The 27,854-nt window shown below is 38.5% G+C and overlaps 3 protein-coding genes across 12 annotated transcripts in view; 2 read left to right on the top strand and 1 right to left on the bottom strand.

Annotated features, from left to right (window-relative positions):
- Positions 1-1,512: 1,512 nt before the first annotated feature.
- On the bottom strand, positions 1,513-9,496 carry LOC121324474 (BAG family molecular chaperone regulator 5-like). Of its 2 annotated transcripts, none has more exons than XM_041266400.1 (2): positions 9,408-9,496; positions 1,513-5,380 (listed from the first exon to the last, which is right to left on the bottom strand). In XM_041266400.1, exon 2 carries the CDS (start codon positions 5,345-5,347, stop codon positions 3,998-4,000), a length of 1,350 nt encoding a protein of 449 aa, XP_041122334.1. In that variant the 5' UTR covers positions 5,348-5,380; positions 9,408-9,496; the 3' UTR covers positions 1,513-3,997. The 2 variants fall into 2 exon arrangements, with proteins under 2 accessions (XP_041122334.1, XP_041122335.1); XM_041266401.1 differs by lacking the exon at positions 9,408-9,496 and adding an exon at positions 6,069-6,826.
- Positions 8,629-14,496, top strand: LOC121324475. 5 transcript variants are annotated; one of them, XM_041266405.1, is made up of 6 exons: positions 8,629-9,343; positions 9,395-9,790; positions 10,193-10,341; positions 11,890-11,953; positions 12,383-12,473; positions 13,370-14,496. In XM_041266405.1, exons 1-2 carry the CDS (start codon positions 8,671-8,673, stop codon positions 9,682-9,684), a joined length of 963 nt encoding a protein of 320 aa, XP_041122339.1. In that variant the 5' UTR covers positions 8,629-8,670; the 3' UTR covers positions 9,685-9,790; positions 10,193-10,341; positions 11,890-11,953; positions 12,383-12,473; positions 13,370-14,496. The 5 variants fall into 5 exon arrangements, with proteins under 5 accessions (XP_041122339.1, XP_041122338.1, XP_041122340.1 ...); XM_041266404.1 differs by having other exon boundaries at positions 9,395-9,995; XM_041266406.1 differs by lacking the exon at positions 10,193-10,341 and having other exon boundaries at positions 9,395-9,995.
- Positions 14,497-15,859: 1,363 nt separating this feature from the next.
- The window catches only part of LOC121324385 (kinesin light chain 1-like), a 31,448-nt gene continuing 19,453 nt past the window's right edge, over positions 15,860-27,854 (top strand). For 3 of the 5 annotated variants that reach the window (XM_041266155.1, XM_041266158.1, XM_041266157.1), the window contains exons 1-3: positions 15,861-16,282; positions 25,952-26,213; positions 27,355-27,585. In XM_041266155.1, the coding sequence (XP_041122089.1) occupies positions 25,953-26,213; positions 27,355-27,585 (492 nt within the window). In that variant the 5' untranslated portion in view covers positions 15,861-16,282; position 25,952. Of the gene's footprint in view, positions 16,283-25,951; positions 26,214-27,354; positions 27,586-27,854 lie in introns of all 5 variants that reach the window. The other 2 variants (XM_041266154.1, XM_041266153.1) reach the window with 1 other exon arrangement.

Here is a 27,854-nt window from a genome sequence, read left to right as displayed (position 1 = left end):
TTGGAAGTTCTGGATGATATTCTGTACAAATTACATGGTAACTACTACTGCAAGGTAATGTACAAGGATGGGTCTGTAAATCAATACTGCCACTGTAAACAAGTAATACATACCTAATTATACACCAATTACTGCTAGAATCATGCATTAAACTTGTGGTAACGTCTGCCAAGAAAGAGCTCTAGTCTACATAACCTTTACAAATGAAAGAAAAACAAGCGAGACCCAGGAAGAAACCTGTAAAGGTTATTTTTTTTCTAAATTCTAGTTTTTATTGGCTGCCAGTTATAAAATATACACTTTTTTCCAAATCAAAGCAGCACATAAAGTATGGGTACTGTACGCAAGAATTAACACCGCAGCTCATTTGTACATCTTCAACACTGAAATAAGCCGCTTCATCATTGTAAACATACCAAATAACTAAAAGCAGATGTAAAGACCTTCAAAGCAGGATAAGGGGCTTGGCTGATTAGAGTTGGCTGATATCGATCTAGTTTTAAAAGAAATCTACAAAATAGAATCTGATTAATAATTTTTATATCAAGACTTGATAACTAAAAAGAAAGCAAACTCAGATTTTGTTACTCATTGTATTATTTGTCCAGCACTTTGATCTCTAATCAAGGGAAGCTGCCACCGTTCAAGTACAGTAGAAATACCTGTAGGTCTTTAAAGGAACAAGTTCAAGATATTAAAAACATTTACTAAAACGGTTAAAGTAAGTATCTAGAAAAACAGAATAAACAACAGTAAAGTGTCAGCATACCTTGCCAAAGAACAGGTGTCCTTACAAAGAAGAGTCACCCTGACCTCAATCCAGAGCATCACCATAACATAACACATGTCAGAATGCCAGACGCCCATGTATAGTTTAATCAAACAAAGAGGTTTCCATGGTATAGACTTGTCTTAATGCCAGTCAGGTATCAGTGCTAACAAATAAAGTAGGCTGCAGTTACAATTTTTCTGATTTTACTAAGAATAGTTGGACCTGCATTTACAATGTTTTATGAATACCATGTATAAACTGGGCAAAGTAAATGAGTGATTCAGCTTTTAAATACACATGGCCAAGCAGAGCCCTGCATTACAAGGCTCATACTGTACTGTTGTTTTGGGGGAAAATACTGCTTCTGACCTTCCTCACCACTTCTTATTTTAATTTTTTTTTTTTCGTGATAGTTCATGAACCAGTCAAGCAGCTGAAGCATTTTGAAATTCACTGGCTGGGCTTTAGAAACCATCAGATTTAGTCTAGATGCATACAGGGTGAATACTGCAACTGTCCTTCCAAGGTTTGATTTAAGTGTATTAAGAACGCGTGGGGATGCTGGCGCTATCTTCATTTAACAAAAAAAAAAGAGAAGAAATTATGTAAAATTCTATTTATATATATATATAATATATATATATATATATATATATATATATATATATATATATATATATAATATGTATATATATATATTATATATATATTATATATATATATATAATTGAGTTCCTTGTGTTGCTTCTCTGTTTACACCATATATTATAAGATCAGAAGCCACTGCTGTCCCTTGCCTCTACCCTGTTTACCAATATACTTTATCCCCAAAAGGACTCGCTCCGAGACTAACAGCAGCCACCCCCTCTGTAAAACCTCAAACCCCTAAAGATGATGTCAGTTAAAAGATGCTTCTCCACAGTGCAGCATGTTAAAAAGAATCCCCAATGATATACTAATCTCTGCAAACGTCATGATATAAAACGTTTGAGCTTGCAATGCCTTACTCTGTACACACATCTTTTAAAACCAAATGAATTCAATGATAACAAGAAAACACAAGCTGTAAAATCATAGTACAGTGACTTTGGATGAACTGGAATCAATTGCATTTTAAACAGCATCTCCTTTAGATTTACTGTACCAGCCGTGGAGATAAAACATGGCAACCCCTTTCATTTCATTAGTAAGCATTGATGTTTTCATCTCCATACTACTGAAATAACTGCTGTTATTAAATTTCAGTCACAACAAACCTGCACTTAAGTGCTTGAAATTAAAATGATGTGAAAGCAGGTGCAATGGGACAATTGTAAAGGGTCTGGTCTGGTTTAATTGGCCACTTCGTTAGACCTTCAGAATGAACACTGATACTGTTATCGGCTCACACAGTATTACTGCCCTGAAATCTGTGGAAAACCTTAACAATGGAACCATTCCAACTGGGGGTATGGCTGCTCTTATCTTTCTCATGTATACTTTATATTTAATAAAAAGTATTGAATAAAATAAACTGAACTGAATAAAGAGGCACAACTCTGTCAGTACCTCCGGCACCAAATATGCATTAACCGTAGCGAATATATCCTTGGACTACCAACCAAACTAGTTCATAGCTTTAGTTTTGTTATACGCATGAAGTAAAATGTACACTGGAAGGACTTTATAGCAATGTCATAATAATAATACAGACTATGACTACACTTATTACTATACCTAGTTCTAAAGGGGACAGTTCCGTTTTCTTTTTCTTCATTTTATGTGACACACATCGGGGCAGCTTTGGCGTTAAAAGGCACTATATTAAATCTAGGGTTGATGTCTCAAGAATACAAAATATACTGAAAATGTGTAGCTAATAGATTTTAACTTAACTCTTCTAGTCAGTGCAAAATGCATAGATGCACCCAAAGCTCTTCAGATTACATTTTTTTTTATTCAACTTCAAAATAATAGTCTATTTTTGTGCATGGTGCTGTTTTTAAAATACACTGGACACAAGTATTGCAGTTTTACAAAGTATTCACACTAAAACACAAAAGGCTGCTTGAGCACAGTGCTTAAAATATAATCTAAAGTACAAAGCTTTTCAACTGTACAGTTACATAATAAATACATCATTGTACAAACGCTTTCTTAGATAGTACATCATTTATGTCTGTTGTGAGATCAATCACTCAGCTCACATTAGCAATAATTTAACAAAATTAAAAAGGGTGGAAAATGATTTACTTCATGCTGTTCACTACTCTCTGAAACAGAAATCCAGTTTAGCATGCATTTTAGTACCAGGTTAATATTACTGCACACATTCTTTTTTTTTACTTTTACTACACTGTAGCAAAATATTTAAACACGTGTTACACCACTCGTGAACTTTAGTGCGCTGTTTAGGATTGGTAATGTGCATAACTGGTTACATTTTGATGTAACTTGATTAACCACTCACTCAATCACACAATTCTGTATTCCGTTCAAGGCATAAATGGCAGAAGATGGTAAATTACAGTGTCGTTTAATTACGTTTTTTGGCATTTGTTATATAATAAATCAATGTGTTTTTTAAAGAGTTTACACTAAACAATACACTATTTATTTATATTTTTACCAAGCTTAAAGATTATGAAAGCAGATACTATATACAGGTCACTTGAATAACTCACAGATATTCAGGGAGAAAAGTATAACGCAGTGAAATATGACAGGGGCATATGTATTTAAACTAAAATTCATTTTGCACCATTTTTTGTAAAATAAAACTGTTAATGTTCCATAACAGTTTGTTGGTGTAAATGCATTGAGAAATCTGGTCTGTAGGGGGCGCTGTAAGGTGCCAGCCATTCCCTCCTCTACCTGACAAGTTTGATAGCTCTACCCCAATATCACTTTTCCCTGGCATAGCCATGAACTGGTCAAGTAAAGTGACTTTTAAACCACTCTGTAGTTTCATAGCATGTCCCCACTCTTCAATCCAGCACATACAGTACTAGTGCAATTCTAATAAAACAAACCTTATTCAAAATAAGGATCTGTATTTTCTCATAGAGTTAAAAAAAAAAAAATAAACAACTAAAAGGATTACCCAGTTGTCTTTGCAGAGACTGACATTTTATCCGTTTCTTTTCATATTGATATTCAGTCATTTGGAAATGACATATTGTTTTTATGATATGTTATGAACCCAAGGTACAAAGAACGATCAATACGAGTGACAACATACATGTACTAATATTCCCATTCATCTGTCTTCATGTCCAAGTAGCTGAGGATGTTCTGCGCAAACTTGACTGCCTGTTTCCGGGCAATTTTGGACATTTCATCTCCTTGAGGATCTACTGCATCAAGCGCTAAGAGTTGCTTGGTGAGAAGTTCCTCCAGCAACTTATAGCTCTTGTCGGCTCTCTTGCCGTCAAAGACAAGCACCTGCCTCTGCAGTTCTGAGAGGCTCCCCAGCACATTCCAGACAGCCTTTTGGGAGGGGTGCTCCTCCGTGCAAGTATCACTGGCCCTCTTCCTCAGCGCTTCCATCAGGTCAATGTAGGTGATGACAGCCTGCACCTCTAAAACCGCCCTCCGCCTGGCTTCGCGGATGCAGGGGTTCCTGGCGGTACTCACCTCATCCAGCCTGGTCAGCAGCCCCTGCAGCTCTGCCTTATGTTTGAAGTGCAGCTCGTTGGCTTTCTCGATCGTTAGCAGATGGCCCCGCAGCTGGGCCACCGTGCAACGGATCTGCTCGATTTTCTGGATGGAATCATTCTGGACCAGGTCATACCTGCAGGTGGCGTCCCCTTCTCCTTCCAGGTCCAAGTGCTTCAGCAGCCCGTTGATCTCCTCTACCACCTGCTTCCTGTAGTTTCGGACCTCTGTGTTCCCAGATACATCCAGGGCATCCAGCTCGACAAGAAACCCCGTGAGCACACGGGAGAGGCGCCCGCAGCTGTCCGCTCTGTTCAGTCCCATCAGGAGAGCGATAAGGTCACCCCGGGACTTGTTGACCTCCACCATGATGGAGTTGATCTTGGTGACAGAGCCATGGGTGTTGTTAGAAAGGGGGAGCGATAGGGCCTGACGCTTCATGCAGCTCTCTATAATATCCTGCACTGCGCACACCCTAGTCAGTGCACGGTACCTGGCTTTCCGCAAATGTACTTTTCCCCCGGTTCTGATCTGAGTCAGTCTCAAAATGACATCCTGGATGCCATCCACAAACTCGTCACTGATAGTTCCCCCTCCTCCCCTCAGCGGCGTCACCTCCTGGGCGACCAGGTTCTGTGCCTCAAGGTAGACCCTCTCTATCTCCACCCGGGAAGGGTGGTTGACGTTTTGTTGTAGCATCTCAAGCAGAATTTGGACCTCATGGGTGGCCCCCTTCTTCGCCCTCTGGATGTCCCCCTTGTTCTCTGTGTCCACCGAGTCAATCTCAAACAGCTGTCTGGTCAAAGCTCTTTCCAGTTTGCAGTAGTCCTTGTCAGTTTGCAGGCCACTGAAAGACGACACCTGGGAGCTGAGATCCTTGACTTCCTTCATGATTTCCTGGAGCCGAATCATGGAGGGATGCTGGTTACCCATTTCCATGTTCTTCCAACATCAAAAGTTCCAAAGAACAGGCTGTGAATGAAAAAGCGAAATAAGCTACGAACCAGCTTGGGATTCTCTACATTGTAGCAGAGAGTAATCACAAAATTAGAATACAAAATGTGACTGAAAAGCTAACGTGACACCATTGCTTGGGTGAGGCACAAAACCACTGTGTCCAAATATGCTTTAACAGTGACTGACATCATCACCTTGTGACATCACAGTGTGCTGCAATGTTCTGTAGTGTGATATCATCACCTTGAAAAGTATATATATTTTTAAAAGTCAGTAATTAGAAATGTCTGCAACTGAAAAATCACTGTAGCACTTTTGCACTTCCTTAATGATTTTAGTCAAAACTAGTTAATGTTTACATACCTTTCTGACTCAAAATAGTTGAACAATCAGCTGAGGACTTAACAAATGACACATCGGAAGCTAACTTCAGTTACACCCAACTAAAAACATTACAAGCGTAACCGAAGCAGACATTAAATACATTGTCTTGGTTAACAATTCCTAGGTAAATTTATTTCTTTAACACAGTTTTCAATTCAAGTACCGGTATTTAAGCAGTATCCAGAAACGATAAAAACAGTTTTACTTTATTTTGTAACCATTCCAAATGCTGGTAAGAAATAGTAAAAAAAAAATCAATAAATAAAAACTAGCTGATGCTTTAACAACCAAGCAGAAGAATTAGGATGACAATACTTACACACCGAGAAGGATCAGCCTAATTTGTTAAAGATCTGGCTCCTACTGCAAATCAAAAACACCCCTCCCTGAATTTCCTGCAAACAATTCAGTCCTGGCTGCTACCTCATAACCACGCCTATGCTGAACAATAGATAAGTAAGTTATGTGCCAAGCTCACATTCTGAAGATTATAAGGGCAGTGCAGCACTGTACTGGCAGGCTACACTTCAGCTGTTCCTCTGTGATGTCACAATAGATTTGTTCCTTCTCTCTTAAAGACGAAATATGGTTTTCATCAGCCATGACTTTTTTAAGATTCACGTCAGGGAAGATCAGTTTGTTTTGTTTAGCTTTATTTCCTAAAAGAAACAGACCTGTTTTTCAGTAAGAAGTAAGGAAGTACTGCATATTAAAAGCACTGCTGATCGGCATGTGGGTACTAACTAAAGTAGTCCTGACACGTCTGGATGTTGAGAAACTCCACCACCCACATGCTTTCCCTCTGTGATTTGGCAGAGCTGGAGAAGATGGTGCAGATTTTTTGTTAATGAATGCTCCAGAGAAACAAAAATGAGATCAGTTTAGTAGCTATACATCCTCTAATCTTTATAATATCTTGATTATATTTAAATTTCTACCACTAATTAAAGTCCCCTTCAACAGAAAACTACGCAACATTCTTAACTGTTGGTAACCCATGCACAGATTCTACTGCCTTACATTGTGCATGGCAACTGCTATTTACTATCATTATTATTTGTTTATTTAGCAGACACCCTTATCTAAGGTGACTTACAGAGACTAGGGTGTGTGAATGATGCATCAGCTGCAGTCACTTACAACAACTTCTCACCCAAAAGCACAGGGAGGTTAAGTGACTTGCTCAGGATCACACAGTGAGTCAGTGTCTGGGCTAGGATTTGAACCGAGGACCTCCTGGTTACAAGCCCATTTCCTTAAGCGTCGGACCACACAGCCTCCTTAGCTATAAGATAAAGGCAGTTTCAACAGGGTTTGTTTTCATTCTAATTCCTTAACTGGTAAACTGCTCCCTGTGTGTGCTTTATGATTATTCGTTCATTGCTCTGCTGCAATTGTTATTATCATCAGCCGGCCGTGCACAGCCTGGCAGTATGAGTTTACTATGTTCACCATGCTTATATTTGTACTTGTATCTAGAGAACCACTTATAATTAAAGTTTGTTATTGAGAAAATTATACTGATTGCTATAACTTTGCATAAACAATCGTTTCGGGGGGGATGTATCTTGCTGTGTAAGACTACCACAATATATACAGAGTATGTTATTAAATATTTACATTCTGTACTGGGTGTTTCACAAACATTTTTAAATAAATAAACCACATTTATTCCACAATGTGAGGAATCCTTAATCCCTCTGCAGTTCAACGTATCCTTCAGCTATATACAGTTTCAGTTTGCTTTTATTATGATAAAAAAAATACTTTCAATAAATTAAAAGGCAAGTGTTTTTAACAGTTATCAACATAAACTTCTATTTCCATAAATGGGTTAGTATGATATATTAGCTATATATAAAATATATATAATATATATATATATATATATATATATATATATATATATTATATATATATATATATAGATATATATAACATATAAGTCTTAATAAACAGTTTTCCACAATCAAGTTAATTCACAAAAGGCTCACGTTTTGATATGTATTATATATATTATTATTATTATTATTTCACTGGCAGTAGGGCGATATTAAACCCCAAGGCTGCTGCCTGCATGTTTTCGACTGGTTCTAGTCGCTCTGGAAGAATATGTAGTGCACCAGGTCAATGTGTTTAAGGGGTCGTGTCACCTGCGTGACTCTTCTGTGTGTATCCAGTAAGTCTTCGCTTGTGCTCCTGTACAGTACTTTCCTGTACTCCTCTATTCAGACAAAGACATGGATCCTAAGAACAGTCATGTTAAAAACAGTAAATATTCCATTATGGTTCATTACTATTATTTTATGTAAGCAAACTGTGTGTTGTAAGTCTTTAACAGCACCAAGCCACGTGTCATTAATCTGAATGAGTTCGTGTCACAAACATGATCTATTCGGACAAGCTTCTGTGAAATATGTCTATAAACAGAAAGCTATACTCATGTACATAAAAAGTGCCCCTCAAAAAAGTTTGATCTATGGGAGACATAACTCTGATAGGATCTCTTTGGTTTGTCGCAGCGATCATGGGAGAATGTATAACTCTGAATGTTCAGTTTGGTTTACGATCATGGGAGAAGGTATAACTCATGTACTGTTTGGTTTGTCGCAGCGATCATGGGAGAAGTATAACTCCCCTGTTCTCTTTGGTTTGTCGCAGCGATCATGGGAGAATGTATAACTCTGATCTGTTCTCTTTGGTTTGTCGCAGCGATCATGGGAGAAGGTATAACTCTGATCTGTTCTGTTTGGTTTGTCGCAGCGATCATGGGAGAATGTATAACTCTGATATGTTCTGTTTGGTTTGTCGCAGAGATCATGGGAGAATGTATAACTCTGATATGTTCTGTTTGGTTTGTCGCAGAGATCATGGGAGAATGTATAACTCTGATATGTTCTGTTTGGTTTGTCGCAGCGATCATGGGAGAATGTATAACTCTGATCTGTTCTGTTTGGTTTGTCGCAGCGATCATGGGAGAAGGTATAACTCTGATCTGTTCTGTTTGGTTTGTCGCAGCGATCATGGGAGAAGGTATAACTCTGATCTGTTCTGTTTGGTTTGTCGCAGCGATCATGGGAGAATGTATAACTCTGATCTGTTCTGTTTGGTTTGTCGCAGCGATCATGGGAGAATGTATAACTCTGATCTGTTCTCTTTGCTTTGTCGCAGCGATCATGGGAGAAGGTATAACTCTGATCTGTTCTGTTTGGTTTGTCGCAGCGATCATGGGAGAATGTATAACTCTGATCTGTTCTCTTTGCTTTGTCGCAGCGATCATGGGAGAAGGTATAACTCTGATATGTTCTGTTTGGTTTGTCGCAGAGATCATGGGAGAATGTATAACTCTGATATGTTCTGTTTGGTTTGTCGCAGCGATCATGGGAGAAGGTATAACTCTGATCTGTTCTGTTTGGTTTGTCGCAGCGATCATGGGAGAATGTATAACTCTGATATGTTCTGTTTGGTTTGTCGCAGCGATCATGGGAGAAGGTATAACTCTGATATGTTCTGTTTGGTTTGTCGCAGCGATCATGGGAGAATGTATAACTCTGATCTGTTCTCTTTGCTTTGTCGCAGCGATCATGGGAGAAGGTATAACTCTGATCTGTTCTGTTTGCTTTGTCGCAGCGATCATGGGAGAAGGTATAACTCTTACCTGCACCTCCTGCGCATCCTTCTCATCAGTACCGTGGATGAGAGCAGGCTGGTGTAAACAGGAAGCTCTGGGGAAACGGGAATTCGGGTGGCCGAGCAGACTGAAACTCGACGTTAATATCAGGAGTCAAAATATATATCTTAAACATCCCAACATTTTAGATTATATACCTAGTTGTATCCACTTATTATTTAAAGATGTTTGTAACAATAAATACTGTCCATTAACATATTTAGCTAAAATAACAAGTTATTCAGAAAAAAAAAAACAAGAGTGAAACTCATAACACTTTTTGTTGTCCTGCAGTCGCAGGAAGTTGCATACGCTCTGTGAGTGGTTACGTGAGGTGTTGGTAGCGTGTGATCCTCTGACTAGAACTTAAGGTTTATTTTTTAAGAATTATTTTTGGCAGTTTGTAGTAGTAAATATTAAATAGCAATGAGCCGCAGTGGTTTTGGAGCCATGTTGAGTAGGCTTTTGCTGCAGAACAGACACAGAAGTCGTGTGGGCAGCTTGACAGCACCGAGACCCTTCTCTTCTGAAAGTGACCCACAGAGTCGAGGCAGGACCAAACGGGCACTGGCTGGGGTTTGTGGAGGAGGGTTCTTTTACCACCATTTTATTTATTTCAGTGTTATAATTGTGTCCTTTTGACCTGTATCAACGAGTAGGAAACATATGATCACTCGAGCTAATACACTATTTACATCTATGCCCGCTGAAGATTGGTTTTAAGTATAACAATAATTTAACTTTTTTAATTCGTTTGACTGTATTTCGTTAAGACCCTAACAGACTGTCAAATCTGTGACCAATCAAATATCACATACCTGAATGTGAAAGTCCATTGGAGAGTCGACTTAGGAAGCTGAGACAAGAGACTGAGGACTGGAATCATCAGTTTTGGACCAATCAGAACATGTCTTTCAGTAAGGTTCGCTCCCCTGGAATATTTTGATTTTTTAATTTTAATTTTATTTTAACATTTTTATAAAAAAAGGCTTTTTTGGCATGACAAGATTAAAATTCTGTTTTGGCAAAGCACTTACACAACAAACACCAGCAAAGAGAAAATACATACAGATACCCCCAAGGCAAATAAAATTAAATAAATACATTTATATCGTTATTGTTTTTTGCAGGGCAGTTATACAATAAGTGTACTGGAAATGCATTAACAATAGTGCACAGTGAAATAGACAGAAGTTTGGATGCTCATGTCTCAGAACCGCTATAGAGCTGGATAGCCGCTCTACACCAGGGTGAGCAAGTATAATGAGATCTTATAGAATTATTCCAGCAGAAAATGCTTCTGAAAAGACTCCTCAGCACACAACGCTTTGCCTAGGGGCTTTGTTGCACAGCACAAAGATTTCATACTTATCCATCTCAATTCCTTCCAATCAGCCTTGAGGAGCCTTTTGAGAAACGCTTTTTGTTGGAATAGTTCATAGGCATGGAAAATAATTATATCATCAGAAATAACAATAGAGAATCACACAGAACGCATTGTATATTAATAATAAAGATGAAATGTAGATGAAATAAAGTGTCCCTTCATGCTAATGTGATACTGCATACTGTTAACTTGAAATGACATGTGCTTATGCTGATCATTAGTCATTATATAATCACTTTCCCTTGCCTTAAGTTGTGAAATTAAGCATTTCTATATCAGGCAAACTTTAAAACAAAAGAGATCTCTCTCTGTGCAGCCTTAATGTCTTAATGGTTTCTTGCAAAAAAAACATTAATGGAAACAGATGTGCATATCAGCATGATTCAGCCTGTAACCATGGCTATAGAAAAACAGCCACTGTTTACTAAGTTGCTTTTATTAAACAGTTTAAGCTATGGGTGTACTAACTGATATAGGTCAAAAGTACAGCTGTGATTCTACAGAGGATGCACTTGTTTTGTGTTTATTAAGATGTATCTAAATGTAGTGACTTTCATATAAAGACTGTCCATTATACATTTTGCCCTGGATCTCAGAAATATGATAGGTGAATGAAAATGTATCTCCTTTGAATGTTTGTGGTTTGTGCCAGTGGAGGGCACTCTTTACTGCAACCAGATTGCAAGGCTTTATTTATGAAGATCTTGCATGCAGAATTGTTACTTATTTTGCACAGACCAGGCATGTAATATTGGTTATTATTAGTAACTATGTTGCAGCTTCATAACTTAACTTGCTTTATTGATCAAGCCCATAATTCCATAACAGCACTTGTGTGGGGGAAGAGCTACATTTACATCATTTCGGTATTTAAAGCCTTAGTAATTAGATTGATAGTATATTCATCACATTACAAGACACCGATTTTTCCATATGCATTGAAGTGTTTTAAAATTATTCTAAAAGAAAAGCATGTTCAATCATAGTTTCAAGGGGTTTGCCCAATAAGTAACTATGAATGTACTGTATTTATTTGTTTGTTCATTTATTGCTTTCCATGAACTTGACTTTTGTCATCTGCAGGAGAAGGAAGGGTTTATCTACTCTTGCTTGAAAGAAAAAGGCTTGGAACTGACAGATGAAGATGGTTAGTAGAGAGCTTTAATGAATTCTTAAGATAGTGTTGTGGTGTGGTAATGTTATTCATGAATACAATACTTAGCATCACAAGCCAGTACTGCATTTCATCAGAACAAAATACTGCTTACAAAATTGACACTTTTGTTCATGACAAAGCAAATGTAACAGATTTTAACATACTCGCAATATTTTAGGATCATCATGGTTTACATGCAAAGCAAAACACATAATTCCTTAAATAATGTTTAGTGCAACAAGATGTGTTGTAGCTTGCAAGCTCTCTTGGCAATAATGTTCTCGTGATCATCAGACAATGATGTTTATAACTTGATAGGTTTCATTTAACTGCTAATGATGAAGTGTATTGTAAGAGACTGAGATTTTCACAGCCCATTGAACAGGTCATAAACGATGCTCTTGTCTGGCTGAATTTCAGGTAGATAAAGGACCTTGAGTGCAGACGAGATGGCAGAGTTTTGCAATGAGTTTCTGAACAAGAACCACCAAAAACATTCTGCCTACAACAAGTAAGTATTGTTTTTAAAAGACATCCATGCAAGTAGGCCACCAGTATAAAGTAATTTGCAGGGATAGTCAGACAATACGATCAGGAGACAGTGAGACTGGTTGAAACAGATTCAAATCAGGTTTAGAACCTAATAAAACATGATATGGTTCTGTTACACATTTCTGTGAAAAATTGATTCTGTCGTTCAGCTTAAAGGCTCCTCAGCAGCCCACTCCACCTATGTCAACAATTCCAAAGATTTACCGGTAATACATTTTCAGTTAAAAGGATAACATAAAAAAAAAAAAAAAAAAAAAAAAATGAAAATGTTTTTAGCAGCCTGGAAAAAAAAAAGTTTCAAATCAGTGTGTGGCAGAGCTTTGCTCTGCCCTTTTTAAATTGGCAGGGATGGGGTTAATTTCCCCTACCTGCCTGGGTTTATTATGTTCAGGTGGCTGGGGTTGATTAGTTGATTAACTTAATTAACGATCAATCAGTGCCCAGCCACCTGACCTAAAAGGAGGCTTCTGCTTCCCATTGAGGAGGAGGGAGCTGAGGAACTTTGTTGGTGTTTTGTTGTTTGTATTTTTGAAAGTTTGATTCCAATGAAGGCATCGCCCAGCCTGGAAACTTTTTATTTTTTTCTGTAAGTTTTGTTTTGTTGTCTTTCTATTTGTGTTTGAAGATTTTTGATTTTGCCCTTGTGCACATTTATTGTGTTATTTATAATAAAATTAGTATTTTTTTTGAACTGCAGTCTATCTCTGGGCCTCTTTCCACTCGCCAGCCTGCCACACAGTGATTGAAATATTCTGTTGCTGTTTAGTTCGTTGAACTAGATCTTGTTTGTGTGTTTGTAAATAGTGTAGTTCTTAAATCCTGAAACCTAAACTTCTGTGTCTCTTTTGTCACCAGGGAATGGTATAAGGGTAGTCTTACCATCACATTTCTAATGGGAAGAGTGGCCTTACTGAAAGCTTGGAGAAAGCTGGGATGGAGACAACAAGACCATAAATTAAAATTATGGTTATCGTTAAATAAAAGATGTACTAGATCTGTTTCTTTTTTTATATTTCATTTCAGTGTGTAATTGTATATTTTATTACAGAATTGTACTGACAGCTGATTGCCTCAGCTATTGAAGGCAATTGCTTGTCAGGTTTAGGGGAAACTACAGTATGCTTGGGATGTTTCTGGTGTTCTGTTCTCAAGGTGCTTTTCATGAGGGCTTGTGGTCCTGTTAGCTAATCACACCGTGGATAATGTTTGAACATAGTTTTATATATACTTTAACTTTTGCTTCAGAATTTGCATCCTCCAGGTACTAATATATATAAACAAACTTTATTAGGTTTGTACAAAACAGGTGTTGAATGCTAGTGTATCCCTGCATTAATTTAATCTTCCCTTGTATTGCATTTCAGTAATCCCCTTCTTTCTAGCACATATGAAAATCTCCTATTGTTCCTCTAAAATCCTTTTTTATTTTCTCCTTGCACCCGTCTGTAAGGAAGCATTATACAATTGGGAGACAATGAAAATAAAATAATTCAGGTTAAATTCCTCTTGTTCATATTTCAAACAGGGAAAACTTTATAATGTTTGGAGACGTTAGCCCTGGCCTAAGGAAGTGCAAACGTAGTTCAGTTTCCTGTACAGTGCTCTGATGCTGTCTCTCTTCCTTGGACCTGCTTTGTTCAAGCTGTGATCTGGAATGTCCGGAGCTGCTTGCTGGACACCCCTAAAATATTATTTAACCTTTAAGCTTTTGCCAGTCAAGGTCACAAGACAAATGCATACCAGTAAAAAATAAAAGTAATTAAAAGTTTGGAAATGACATATTGTGGAATTTTTTTCAGAACAAATCACAAAAATGTGTTTTGCTATCAGTAAGATAAATATATCTCCCAGGACCAGAGTCACGCAGTGTCAATTAGTAAGCCTATAAAGCAGGCTTGTCCTACAAGTGAAAGAGCTTTTGTTTTAAAAGAGATCCTGTTGTCGAGCACTTTCACCGAAACATTGTTTGACAAATCTCAACAGTCGCGCTTGGAACCTAATATAAAGAAACAAATATATATATATATATATAGATATAGTTATGAGTCTTGATATATTTATATTTCTGACATGCATACAAGCCTTTGTGGCAGGGTGTATTGAGGAAAATCATTAACATAAAGTCGTGGGTTTTTCCTGGGTTGGGGTGCAGTCGAATGGAATTTGACTTTGATCATTCACAATGAACAGGGTCTGTCGGTGTTTGATATCAGCACCTGTCACGTCATCGGAATGATGTCTTTTTACAGCTATACTGACTCATACTGTGCAGATCAGTGTAAAAAAGTGCAGAAAAGTGTAATTGATCCCAAGAGACAATATATATATCCTAGTAGAAAGTATTGATTTCATCGCTATGAGCAAATGTGGTGATAAGTAATTTAGGAAAAAGCTGTCAATGTCTCAGTATATATTGAAATATACAGAAAGCTGGTATACGGGATGGTTATACAGTGACTGGACCAATTTGCTCAGCTGTTGTGTTAATAACATTCAGCATGATTTGACAAATGTCCTAAATGTTGTTTTTTTGTTTTGCTATCGTGCAAATGCAAAGTGAACGAGTGATAACCACCCGTATTAAACCCTCATAGCATGTGCCTTTCCCTGTTGGCCTAAACGTCTCTCTATAGTTTAGATTGCAAATCTTTCTGCCACAGATCCACACGGGGCTGGCTTTCAGTTCCAGTTCCTGTGAGATCTGACCACTTGTGACCTGTGAGCTGTGATACTCAGATCTGACTTTACCTTTGAGGTGGACATTCAAATTCTCTATATTAAATACTAGCTTATTTAACACATTGAAATATTCAACCAACAGAGGGTACCACGTCTTTAGTTTTAATTTTATTAGACTCAAAGGTAAACAATAACAGCTTAAATGGGAACTATATAGTAACACTATAGAGTATAGTATTATTTATTTATTTTAAATCCCACTATCCTTTTATTGTGGCGGTATTTTAACTTTAAATAGATTTCTTCACACCGTACAGCTAATTCAGCGTGTGTGTTAATGTATAAGAACGACAATAACACCCAACTATCAGTTACAGTAATTTTATGTCTAATGGCAAAGATGGGTCAAATATTTCTATATAGTCTTGCAAATTAAAAAAAAAATTATTATAGCAGCACCATGAATATTAACTGACAATGCTGAAGGAATGGGTCAATTTACCCCCACCCGCACTTCCCCAAAAGTTATGTTCTTCCCCAGATCTGATGACATTACAGCGGACCCCGTGCTATCCCGATGCTGCTGTGTGCTGCCGCTTTAAAAAGTGACAGGGTGATGTCATGATTGGAAGGCAGAGGAGGATTGTGGGGAAAGAGGAAACGCCATTTTCATAGGGAGGAATAGAGAGCCAGCGAGAGCTGCTGTCAGGGGCTCAGTGATGCGCTCCCAATGCGTTATTTATTAGCAAACATCCTTTGCACATTCGGGCTCTGAATTGACAGAGCATCGTGTCAAACTGCAGCCTCGCTTACCTAACAAGTATGCGTTAATTTAGCTTGTGGCGGGGTTATTTTATTTTATTTTAATGACATTGATCGCGAACTGGGTGCTGTGAGACCGGTGGAGTTTTAAGACTAAAAGCGGAGGCGGGCGTTCGGCCGGAATTCGGCCTTGAAATCGAAATAATATCAAAAAACCCGTGGAGAGATATTCATTCATCTTATCCGCGATCAAAAAAACTTGAGACCAGAGAGGAAGTTGCTGGTGAAACAGTTCCCCGAAGAATCTGGATGTTAGTTATTGCAGCGGTAAATATTGGAATATGTGTGATTCATGGGAGGGTGGTTTTCCTGATTTGTATTTCGTGGTTTTAATGTAAGCGGGCTGACCATTTCATTGATATTTGTACTGTATTACACTGTATAGACTTTCATTTTTCAAAAACAAACCCACACTGTAAAATGTATTTTAAAACGTGTTTAGTGTGTACAGCAATGCAATGACAATCCTTCTTGGTTTTATTTGCGTTGCAATTAAAACTTCCTCAGAAAAGCAATAGCAAAACAAAATCAAATGTTCTAAGAGGAAAGTATGCACAAAGCAACGTCTGTCTGGTCTGAGACGAGGCTTGGTTTCGACAAATGTTCTCTCACCACGGGGGGTCATGTTAAAAGTTAAGGTGAAACGATACAATGAAACGAACTTTTAAAAATAATAATGCATGTTCTGTCTAATTGTTGCGTTTTTGTTTTTTAGACTAGACCGTGACTGTCAGGATGGCTGGCTATGGTTAGTGGCTGAGGAGTGCCTTGTAGTCTCAGTTCTGCATCCAGATTGAAATTGAAAATAAGATTTGAAACAAGTAGTGCATGCAAATAAAGTGGATTATCCAAATGACTGCGGATATTATTAGACTATAGGGAAATAGAAATAAATCTTATTTGCCACTTTCAAAACAATAGTATAGAATTACTCTTGTAATTAAAGCGAAGCAGGATTTCTTGCAAGGCCGCCTTATGTCCCCGTTAGCCTTCAGTAAGACAGATGTGTATCTTTGAAAACTCTCTTTTGACCTATATGTGGTTTTATTGTATAATAATGTAGTTGGCATCATTATACATTTAAATTCCTGCAAAATTGATGGAACCATTGATAATGTGTGGTGACTAGTAAAAGAAATGTACATTTCTTTAACAAACACGTGTTGTCTTCCTTATCTCTGCTGAGTGGATTTGAAGTAACCTTTGCTGCTTTACAACTGTGCAATCATGTGTTCGTGGTTTGTGGGGATGCTTGTCAGACAATTTCCTTAACGCCAGTTAACAATGCATTGGGATCTTTGGAGAAGATACCGCACATGACTGTGGTAACGGCACATATACAGTACACTGTCTGGTCATAAACAATCGAAACGCCTGCTTCTGTCCCTTTGTTTTCCTGGAAGTGTAATACCCTGTCTTGTAATGTATACCAGCTACATCTCCTTGTGGCATGTTCTTTATTGTTGTAGATAGCTAGTCAAGAGTGCTGAAGAACCTTGATAGTGGATTGAGAGTGATGAGCTCGGTTGGCAGGTGTTTCTTACGCATGTAGACTTTTGGAACTGGTGTTGAGCATGGTGTCAACAAACACAGGCTGAATCTGGCAAAACTACCTCTCTGGCTAATTTGCTTTACTTCCCTAAACAATCCTTTAAACACAGGGCAGTGTGAATCTAAAATGCTTAACAGTATTTTAATTAAAAAAAAAAAACTATGTTTCTTGAGGAACCGCCTAGCTAAATTAGGAGATGGAATTGTTTCCACACTGGATTTATCAACAGCCGTTTTAACAACAAACACCAAACTTGTAACAAAATGGGTAAAAGTTTTTCGCACAATTGTGTAATGTGCACTTTATTTGCATATCTGTTTGCCATACTGGGTACAAGAGACAGCAATAATGGATGGTACACATGACTCATCCAATAGGAGGCGACAAAGAATTGCCTCCTGGCAGTGTTACAGTAACAGGATGTGAGGGAGGATGATGACTATGTCACTGTGGAAGCCTGGCCTTGCTGTGGATGTGTACTGTAGTGTGTGTCACGGTTTACCTCCATAGCATAGGATCATTTAGTGCTTAGCTTTAACTTCTGTAGCTGCCAAAGATAAAAAGGCTGGTTTATTTATTTATTTACTTCTGTCGGTACTCTTTCAAATGGGGTTATTATTATAGAGGCGGGTAGTTGAGCTATTGAAATGCAGAGTGCGTTCAGTTCACATAAGGATGCTCTTATACTCGTGTTCAATGCAGTTTTGTCTTTTTACTGAATGTTTATTTTAGAATTGGATGGTTAGCCTTGTCTGGCCGCGTGTCCATTTGTTTGCAGACAGTTTTTTTTGCATTTTTTCTAAGGATCGCCATACCTTGGTAGATAGGATTACACTTTATGTAGAACTGCATATCATTTTACCAATATATAAATGCATGCGAATCAGCTTGGTTAAGCCTCTTAATGATGGCACTAATACTACTGTGGAATATCTTCATTTATAATCATTTTACAAATGTGTAAGGCAGCCTCTGCATGGGGTAAAAGAGCAGGAAGACTTTCTTTCTGACCATTTTCTTGATTTCCTCCTTTTGTTTCGTTCCTCCTGATTGCAGTTTAATACGTTACAGATGCTGTTTCTCTTGTGGTGTTTTTCACAGTTACTTGTTTTTGTTTTACAAGGGAGATAATCAGTCTTTACTTGTGTTTGCAAATCTTTTCCTCTATGCTCATGACTGTTGGAGACCAGTAAGCGTTCAATCTAGGACATTGCCATCAATATATCGTTGAAATAAAATGGCCTGCAGCAAGTTGGAGTTGCCATTTAGTTGCCTGTAGTATTAAATAGCCCTGTTTCACATGCCTGATCTGAGTTGATTTTGAGTGGTTTGGCAAATGCAGTTACCAGGCATGAATAGCTTGCTGCCTAGATGATAATGATTTAAGCTGAAGAATGTAGGCACTGAATCTGTTTTCAATTCCAATGAGTTGTTGAATTTTCAGGCAAAGGTGGAGCGCATAATAAAATAAAAAAAAAAAGTTTGGCTACATGAACAAGCAGACAGGCAGTGCGTTTATTTGTTGTCTCTTCTTCCTACGCTCCCCAAGAACTTAGCTCTTTTCTCAAGGGCACTGTACAGGTGAGGCATTTTCAAATCCAGTTCTTTTCTGTGCACTTGAGGCTGGGGAGTGGCGCACACACACATCCAAACACACACACCCTTTTAAGCCTGTGGTTTGGATGCTCAGCCCAGCACTCTGATCAAGGTACCTTGGCCTGGAACTGCCCGAGGCGCAGGGTGTTTCCCAGCCAGTACTTCTAGCCCAGGACAACTGGGTCAGCAATTATTGTGCAAATTCCAAATCTACACAGATTCTGGCAGCACAAAGGAATTCAACATTTGGAATACTTTTCTTTAGAAACCGCCTTCCTCGGGTTTTAAAAAAAAAAAAGGTTGCTGTAATGCAGTCTTGCAGCTACAGAGGAATTTCCCCTCCCTCGATAACATATGTTGTGCAGCCCAAGCAAGTGCTGTGAACTGCAGTTGCTGATGAGTTTTTATAATGTGCAGCAGTGGAACTAAATTGATGTAGAACAACAAAGTACTGTACTGTGCTGTCTGTGCATAAGACTGTGTGGTAATCACTGAGAAGATGTCATTTCAATAAAGTATTAAAGTGGATTCACAAGAAGTTATTGCAAAAGTTCAGAAAGAGTCCACACTGGACATTTTCTTCTGCATACAGTAGTAGGGCAGTATTGCAGATTATTATTATTATTATTATTATTCACATATTAATTGTAGATTATCTCAGTGGTTGGGCTCTTGCAAACAAAATAGTACTGTGGGTTTAAGGTGGTTATTTGGTCATAAAACCAAACCAGTAAGATGTCCATGGTACTCTATACCCCTTGTGGTAATAGGGATAATACTTTTGGTTCTAGTTGAAGTTACTGTAGTCATAAGCTTACGGTATTTAGAGTATTAATAGTCCGTGGGACAGATGCTTGATGACCTCCACTAACATTATATTAGTTGTGGCTTAATACACAGCCTGCTGTGATCTACAGTAATGACGCAGTGCACTTCTCTAGAAATGAATCTGGTTTAACAAGTCCCCTGTGATACCATTAGACATTGAGAACCAGCAAAGAAACTAGGAACAGTGCTCTCAGATGAGTTCCCATCAACCTACTGGTGACCCTTGTGTGATTGAAGCAACTGGGGCTCAATCTCCTGTCACTTCTACACAGTTTACTGTAGAGAAAGATGTTAACGAAGTATTGTGGATAGAGAGAAAAACACAGCCCTGTCAAAATGTATTCGTGTGCTTAGTGTGATTGTTGGCTAAGGATGCTGGGTACATTAAAGTGTTTGTGCGAGGTTATACAAGTTTTAGGACAGGCAAATTACCTCAAGGAGACGCCCTGCCCCAAGACGTACCGGCCGACGATTTCTGATGGAAGGAACTGTCACCATGGCAAGTCTCAAGGCTGATTTGATGCATTGCTTTGTTGTATGTAGTATTTTTAAAATAAGGAATGGCTTGATTCTGTTCAGAAATGGTGTGCCATACTTTTGTATTTAATGAAGATTGCCATGGAAGCAGACTGTAGCTAAGGCACTGCCTGTGCAGAGCTGCTTTGCTGATGAATAATTAGCAGATACAAGACAGACCTCTAGCTCCTGTGTTCTGACTATTGATGCCAACGACAACAATGAATTGAATTGCCCTGATACAAAAAGAGTACAGTGCTATTGGAGTTCATGACTGAAGCTGATCTGAAAATGAAAGCACAGTTTGTGAGCTTGTCTGGATTGAGTCTGCTCTGGCAGTGTACTCTGATTGTCCAGATCGGTGTTCTAGCCAGCAGCGATCTGTGTCCTGCTGTGGTTGGCAGACGAGCTCTGGGCTACAGTACAGTGCAGTGCAGTGCATCACTGCAGCTTTGCAAAACAGCCAGTGCCATGGTGATCACTTTTTAATGATCTAAACCGTGGCAGATTAATAAAACTGGGATGAACTCATAGTTCATTTATAGTTATGCATATTAATATTTCTGTTTTTAATTAAAAAAAAAATAATACAGTATAATGTTCGTAACAAATATTCCTTTAGCCTTTAGTGTTTGTAGTGGTGTAGGCCAGCATGATGATTTTAAAGAACTGGACTTGATCACCATTTAGTAATCGTGAGATGCCAGGTACTGCAGGAGACCTCTGAAAGCACACTGTAGTGTCTAATCTGAAGCCTGCAATGCATTATTAATTCACACTGGTCAGGTAGTCAATGTCTTCTATTTTATCACAATTATCATACAGTATTCATATTTTGAAATATGAAGTGGTTCAGGCATGCCAGTCTAATTGCGTACTTTTTCACATGTAAGATTATTGATAGAAGCTGCTGAATATTCACAATCGGATTAGCCTTAGCCCTCTGGAATGCTGTTTGCTGCGACATCCGAGAAACTAGATCTAAGTTCGGAAACTTAAAGGGCCCCTTGCTGATGTTTTAACAATCAGTTTCCTTCATTAGGTTTCGTAGCACTGCTGTTAAAGGACTGGTAACTAACAATTTAAAATATATGTATGTATTACTTTTTGTAGGCATTAGCAACATAATCACAAGGTCATTTATTTATTTGCGTAACAGGGACATACACAGATGTTTCAAACAGGGTTGGGGTCAGTTCCTGTTTTTCAATTCCAATTCCTTTTTTTTTTTAAATCAATTCCCTATTCAAATTAAAATGCCTTCGAAGGAATTGGCGTTTTAGAGACATTGTTCAACACTTTTCACTTGAAGCCAATTTAATTGGCTAACTGTGACTTCAATTTAAATTTGTTGCCACTGTGAGAAGCTCATTTTAACAGAATACTGTGTTCTGTATCATCCACATTAAAGAAAGATTAAATAGAACCAAACTATTTTCATCTCAATGAAAAGGAGCAGTGCTGCTCGCACTACAAAAAACGTGTCCTGGTTGTCACTCCTTGAGCCACCACTTCTCGGAACAGTAAAGGTACTACTGGTAAACAATGCCAATACCAGGTGACATATTCTAGTAGGCCACATTGTGAAGGTAAGAAGGTAACAACTTCAGAGCCAGTCTACAGACTCCAGTGCTTGATTCAGCGCTTGGTAAATCCTGAAATGACTGCTAGCTACTCCTGTCTGTTACTGTACATGGCAGTCTCTATTTCTTTGTGCTTGGTAATGGTGAATAGTTTAAAAGCGTATTGTAAAATATATGTATTGGCTTGTGTTTTTCTTTTGGTTTGTATATTAATATAATTTTTCTGCGTTCTCTGTAAATAAAGTTCCAGTAGAATGGAAAGGGTTAATATGGAATCGAGACGAGCTGGTTTCGTTTTCAGGACTTGTGCAAACACATTCTGAACAATAAGTACAGTAATGGGGTGTGTGGTCAAGAGCCCTTTATTCATATGCTGAGTCGTGTTTTTGTTGGTGAAAACACAGTAATAAAGACTTAATTCAAGACAAGTGCAACATGTCTCATATCTGTGAGGATATTTACAGCTTTGTGCCTTTTATCTTGTAAGGACAAGACATGCACATTACTCAAGAGGATGTTTTAAGATCACTTGACATTATGCATAATGCATTTAAACATTGGCTTCTTGTTCTGTTTCTTTTACCAATTTGAACAAACGTTTATTCTCATGGGCACAATGGAAATGGTCTCTATTGAGATGAGACTTTGAGAAACTTGCTGCTGCAGTATTTCAGTATAAGAAATGCTGCTGCATTCCCCATTGCTGACAGGGCTTTACTATAGCTCTATCTGCTGCCAGCTATGAATTGGCCAGTTATTTGAGTAAGCAGATTGCATTGTTCTGTGCTCCTCCCATATCCCAGTGCACAAGTGGTATCCCCATCACTTTCCTTGGCTGTGCAGTTGGGCTGGAGGTGCACATTCTTTGGCTGTGTTTGGATTGCAGCCAGGCAGATACAGCTGGGATGCTTGATGACCGTGGTTCTACAAAACAGCTCGCCAGTGTGTTGAGCCAGCATGCCAGTGGACAATAATTGTGCTAACCCCAGCATTCCAGTTTATGATTCGCATGTGATTCATATACTCGTACTGCACTGGATTGCAGTACATCTTAAAAATACATTTTTAATAAATATGAATCATTTATTCTAGCAGTGATTTATTCATGTAGGTTGTACTCTTTCGAATTTGCTTTTTTTTTTTGTTCTTTTTTTTAACTGTGTAACCTCCCCCCCCTCCACATGCACGCACACACACACACTCTCACCTCCCACCCCTTCTGACGGGCGGTAGTGCCCTCCCTACACTGCACTTCTTCAATCATGAGGAGAACACAAAACTCTTATGATATGCAGCTGGAGAGGTGGCATGTGGTATTTCATGTAGTTCAGGTTAAACCAGATCTGCACTATTTAAAAAAAAAAAAAAAAAAAAAAAAAAAAAATGCACCCAGCCTCCCACACAGCTGTGTTCCTCTGTCAGCTGTCACTCTGGAGGCACGGCATGTGGTTTCACAACAGTTTGCTTGATCTTTGCAGTTATAATAGCACAAAAGCATGTTTTTCTGGACTGTTACTCCTTGACACATCCTAGGTATCATTTAGGAGAACAAGGCGTTGAAAAGTGCAGCACTGTGTTAAACTGTTAAAGTGTGGGGATCACAACACGCATCTAGATAAAGCACTACTGACTCTTGCCATTTACTTTTAGATGGTGTTTATTCCCAGCAGCAAGACTGCAAAAGTGGATAATGGAAAACTGTGTGGTCTGTTTCCATGGAGAGAGCCTTCAGGGGAATATCTGCACCAGACTGGTAAATTAGAATCATTCGCACACAGTTGCCTCAGAATTTAATAATGAAGCCTGCAGCTTGGATGAAAAGGAGTTACCCTTCTGTACCATTCATCCTGTGATGTTATATTGATAAGGGCACAGAGCTGTTGCATCTTGGCTGTTTTAAAGCTAAGAAGCAGCCTTACTTTTATGTGGAGGCTGGTTTATTTCAAAGGAGTTGCAGTTTCTTTGAAACTGTTCAGCTTTAAATCTCAAAGCTTGATTGCTTGGGTTAAAAATCTCTTGCTTTGCTTTAGATTGGTGATTACAAATGTTGTTATAATCAACATTATTATATGTGTCTCGTCTTTCTGTTGTAATCAGAGCTGTTTTCCCTTCCACACTGTGACTTTTTAATTGCTTTAAGTGCAATGCTCTGTAAGCAAACCAGTCTAGCCTTTTGTCTTGTTCTGTGCTGACATCCCTTCAGTACAATGTGATCTGGTTTTCATGCTCAAGCAACTAATATCTCTTATTTTATAAAAGAAAGCATTTAAGGCAATGTTTTATTTTTCAGTTGCTTAGAACACACAATGTCTCCAGAGATTTTTGCTATGCCACCTCACGTTATTAGCAGGCCTAACCTTGGGCAAGCCTCACATCAAGAATCTAAATCCATCTTTGGGGTCTGGCACTAAAATGACCAAAAAAATGACGAGATTGCTTAGTAGATTCTTCTTAAAGGTTAGGGAACAAAGCTATCTGCTTTTTTCTTTCGATTTTGTATTGTTTTTTGTTAAAGGCATCTCTTACATTGAAGAAAGTTGGAAGCCCTGCCTGTGTAGAATAGCTGAATAGAAGGACAGCCATGGTCATGCAAACAAAGTTACTGCTGTTTTCAGACTCTTGACTGGGGAGGTGGGGCATTGTAGTGCCAGTTTCAGACTTGTCAACAAAGGCATTCCAAAGCCTTCATTATCGTCAACGTCATCATGAAATAGTGTGGTGATGGATGGAGCAGTAATGCTATTAGAATAGCCATTGTTTTGGGGTGTCTGAACCCTGTGAAGCAGCAAACCTACTCTGTAAGCCACATTATGTATCAAGTATCCTTTCTGCTACAGCAACACATCAGAGTCTGGTTTGATCCTGTTTGTTTTGTCCTCTTTCAGGGCTAAAGCACAAACCCCTTCAATGTGTTGGTGCAGTTTGCTAAATGTATTTTCTGAATTTTTTTTTTTTTTTTTTTTTTTTTAATTACCAATTGGTATTGATTTTTCTTGTTGCACAGAACATTCTGCAAACAGACTTGCAGATGCATGTGTGAGATTGGAATGCCATTAATGACCCAGGAGAACCCATTGGTTTTAAAGCAGAGTCTGCAGGGAGTGCTATCATTTGTGTCCAAAAATTGTGAAAACGGTGATTTAGTCAGAGCAGCACGGTGGAAAATGCACAGTCCCACACTAAAGGGGACATTGTAATGTTAATCCATTCATCTAGCGGTCTTAATTGCTGTTTGATTTCCTTTTGTGCTCTTTTCAGTTCTGTCTTATTTATTTATGATGGATGTTTGATTTTAGATTTCTTTTAATTCTTATGCTTTTTTCTTGTTTCATTCCCCCCATTTTAGTTTGTGGCTTTGTTTGAATTACAGAGTTTGATCAATTTTAAAGGTAAAAATGTGAGCGATTCAGTTGAATTTCACATTTGGTCGTTATCGCAAGGATGTGCACTATTTTTGTATATGTATGGACTGGCCAGGTAGGTTGGAGCTGAACACTGGCAATGACTGCTGATGAGGGTATTAAATTTATGTGAAGCTTCAAAACAAGTTGTGATAACATAATATCATTTATAAATGATTGTTTCAAAAAGATATCCTGCAAAGGAAACCAATGAAAAAGTGATATCTGAAATAAATAAAACACAATTCTGTCCAGAGGTGTTTCTCTCCTTTACTTTATAGGTCATTTGATGGGTTGCTGGGCTTATTTTACTGTAATACGGTACAAAATATACTTTTGTTTTCTTCTAATTCAAAACGAACAAATATTAAAATTTGTTTTAGATTTTGAAAGTTTATTTATACATGAAAAACCCAGGTTGATCCCAGCACCAATTCAAGTTTGTCTCTCTCTTTTGCAGAATGTATGAAAACATGTCCACCATGGTGTACTCGAGGGAGGACAAGATGGAGAAGCTGTCCCAGGACGAGATCATCTCCAAGACGAAGCAGGTGATCCAGGGCCTGGACGCCCTGAAGAACGAACACAACTCCATCCTGCAGAGCCTGCTGGAGACACTCGAGTGCCTGAAGAAGGATGAGGAGACCAACCTGGTGGAGGAGAAATCCAGCATGATCCGCAAGTCCCTGGAGATGCTGGAGCTGGGGCTCAGCGAGGCGCAGGTGAGGAGAGGGCAAGGTAACTCCCAAGGGCTCTGCGCCTTGGAATTGTTCTTGGAGGCCTCATTTGATTACCTCTGCATTATCTGTGTTCTCTTCTGCTTTGTGTTCTTGTTTTGTACTTGACTGCAGCAATATCTGCATCCTTGGATTCGTTTTCAGTAAAGATGTGCCTGCACAAGCAAGCATGCAGATGCAACTGCAGTAGCTGCAGAACTTGTAATAAAGATTGCAGCAATAAATACAATTGTGAATTCCTGTAAAGGGATATCGAGCAGTCTGAATTCTTATAAAGGGATATTGAACCGGTATAAAATGACATGTTCATAGCACTTGCTGGATGTACAGAATCCTTTCTAGCCTTTCAGAAAAATAGCATGGTGCTCATTATCTGCATACAACCGCAAGACTGTGATCTTGTTGCAACAAGGCAGCTAATTTGAAAAATAAAATGAAGTGTTTCCCTGCTCAAGTCATAACTGGACTTTGAGGAATTATTTCCCTTAGAATTATTAGGTCATCAGAGGCTTGTCAGCAGTTAGTAAAGTAGGATAGATTATTTTATTTATTTGTTTATTTAGCATCCTTTTTTAAAACAAAAAACCATTTTGGTCATCTTTTAGCTAATTTGGCATTATGTTATCTTAACTCCAAGTGTGCTTCCTTTTTTTTCTGCCTCTAGCTCTTTTATTCAACACAAGAAACGAAAGTGCATTTGGCTAATTATGACTCAACTTGAGATCCAATCAGTTCCCTTCGGCTGCAGTGTTATTGAGTTAGAATTAAACTGCTGTGCTTAAAAAAAAAAAAAAAAAAAAAAAAAAAAAAAAGGAAAAAAAATAATGTGTTTAAACAAAAAATCAATTAGTGGTCCCTTTGTGGCTAATTGAGATTATTTTTGACATTTTCAGACATTAGATAAATTAACTTGTTACAAGGTAGCAAGTTATCTAAATGGTGGTGCATTATAACAGGACTCTATTGTATGCTAATGATAGTGATAGTCTGATTCTGTTTTACAACTTGTTTGTCAGTCGTTGTTTTTGATCACATCTGTTTTTCTTTAGAAACATTTCTGCCTATTTAATACCAGACCCTTGTGTACCCCACTCCCATCCGCTCCTCTCCGGCTCCCTCACCCCAGGTGATGATGTCTCTTTCTGGCCACTTGAGCGCGGTGGAGTCAGAGAAGCAGAAGCTGCGTGCCCAGGTGCGGCGGCTGTGCCAGGAGAACCAGTGGCTGCGGGACGAGCTGGCCAACACCCAGCAGAAACTCCAGAGGAGCGAGCAGAGCGTAGCCCAGCTGGAGGAGGAAAAGAAGCACCTGGAGTTCATGAACCAGCTCAAGAAATACGATGAGGACATCTCCCCATCGGTAAGGACTAGCAGCGATCAGAACACAAAATAAAAGGCAGATTAAAATAACATCTGTAGCAGTAATACGAAATGGGAACCGTGTTTTTGTAAAAACTGTTATGGACTGTATCAGGCCTTGACAGTACTGTAGTAGACCAATGGTGTTCATTTGACAGACAGACTGGTGCAGCACAACTTAGCATTATCATTTTCCATTGGTTTTCATCCCTGAACCAATAACATTGTCTCCTGCAAGTGACCGTTACATTTAAGTATAACATGTGCTAT

Source organism: Polyodon spathula, chromosome 12, assembly GCF_017654505.1.
Source record: "Polyodon spathula isolate WHYD16114869_AA chromosome 12, ASM1765450v1, whole genome shotgun sequence".
Taxonomy (NCBI): Eukaryota; Metazoa; Chordata; class Actinopteri; order Acipenseriformes; family Polyodontidae; genus Polyodon; species Polyodon spathula.
This window is presented reverse-complemented; position numbering and strand designations above follow the sequence as displayed.

Coding starts and splice junctions, on each gene's coding strand:
- LOC121324474 (XM_041266400.1), bottom strand. CDS start 5,347: ATGGAAATGGGTAACCAGCATCCCTCCATGATTCGGCTCCAGGAAATC.
- LOC121324475 (XM_041266405.1), top strand. CDS start 8,671: ATGGGAGAATGTATAACTCTGATCTGTTCTGTTTGGTTTGTCGCAGCG. Junction 9,344..9,394: donor CGCAGCGATCATGGGAGAAG/GTATAACTCTGA, acceptor TCATGGGAGAAG/GTATAACTCTTACCTGCACC.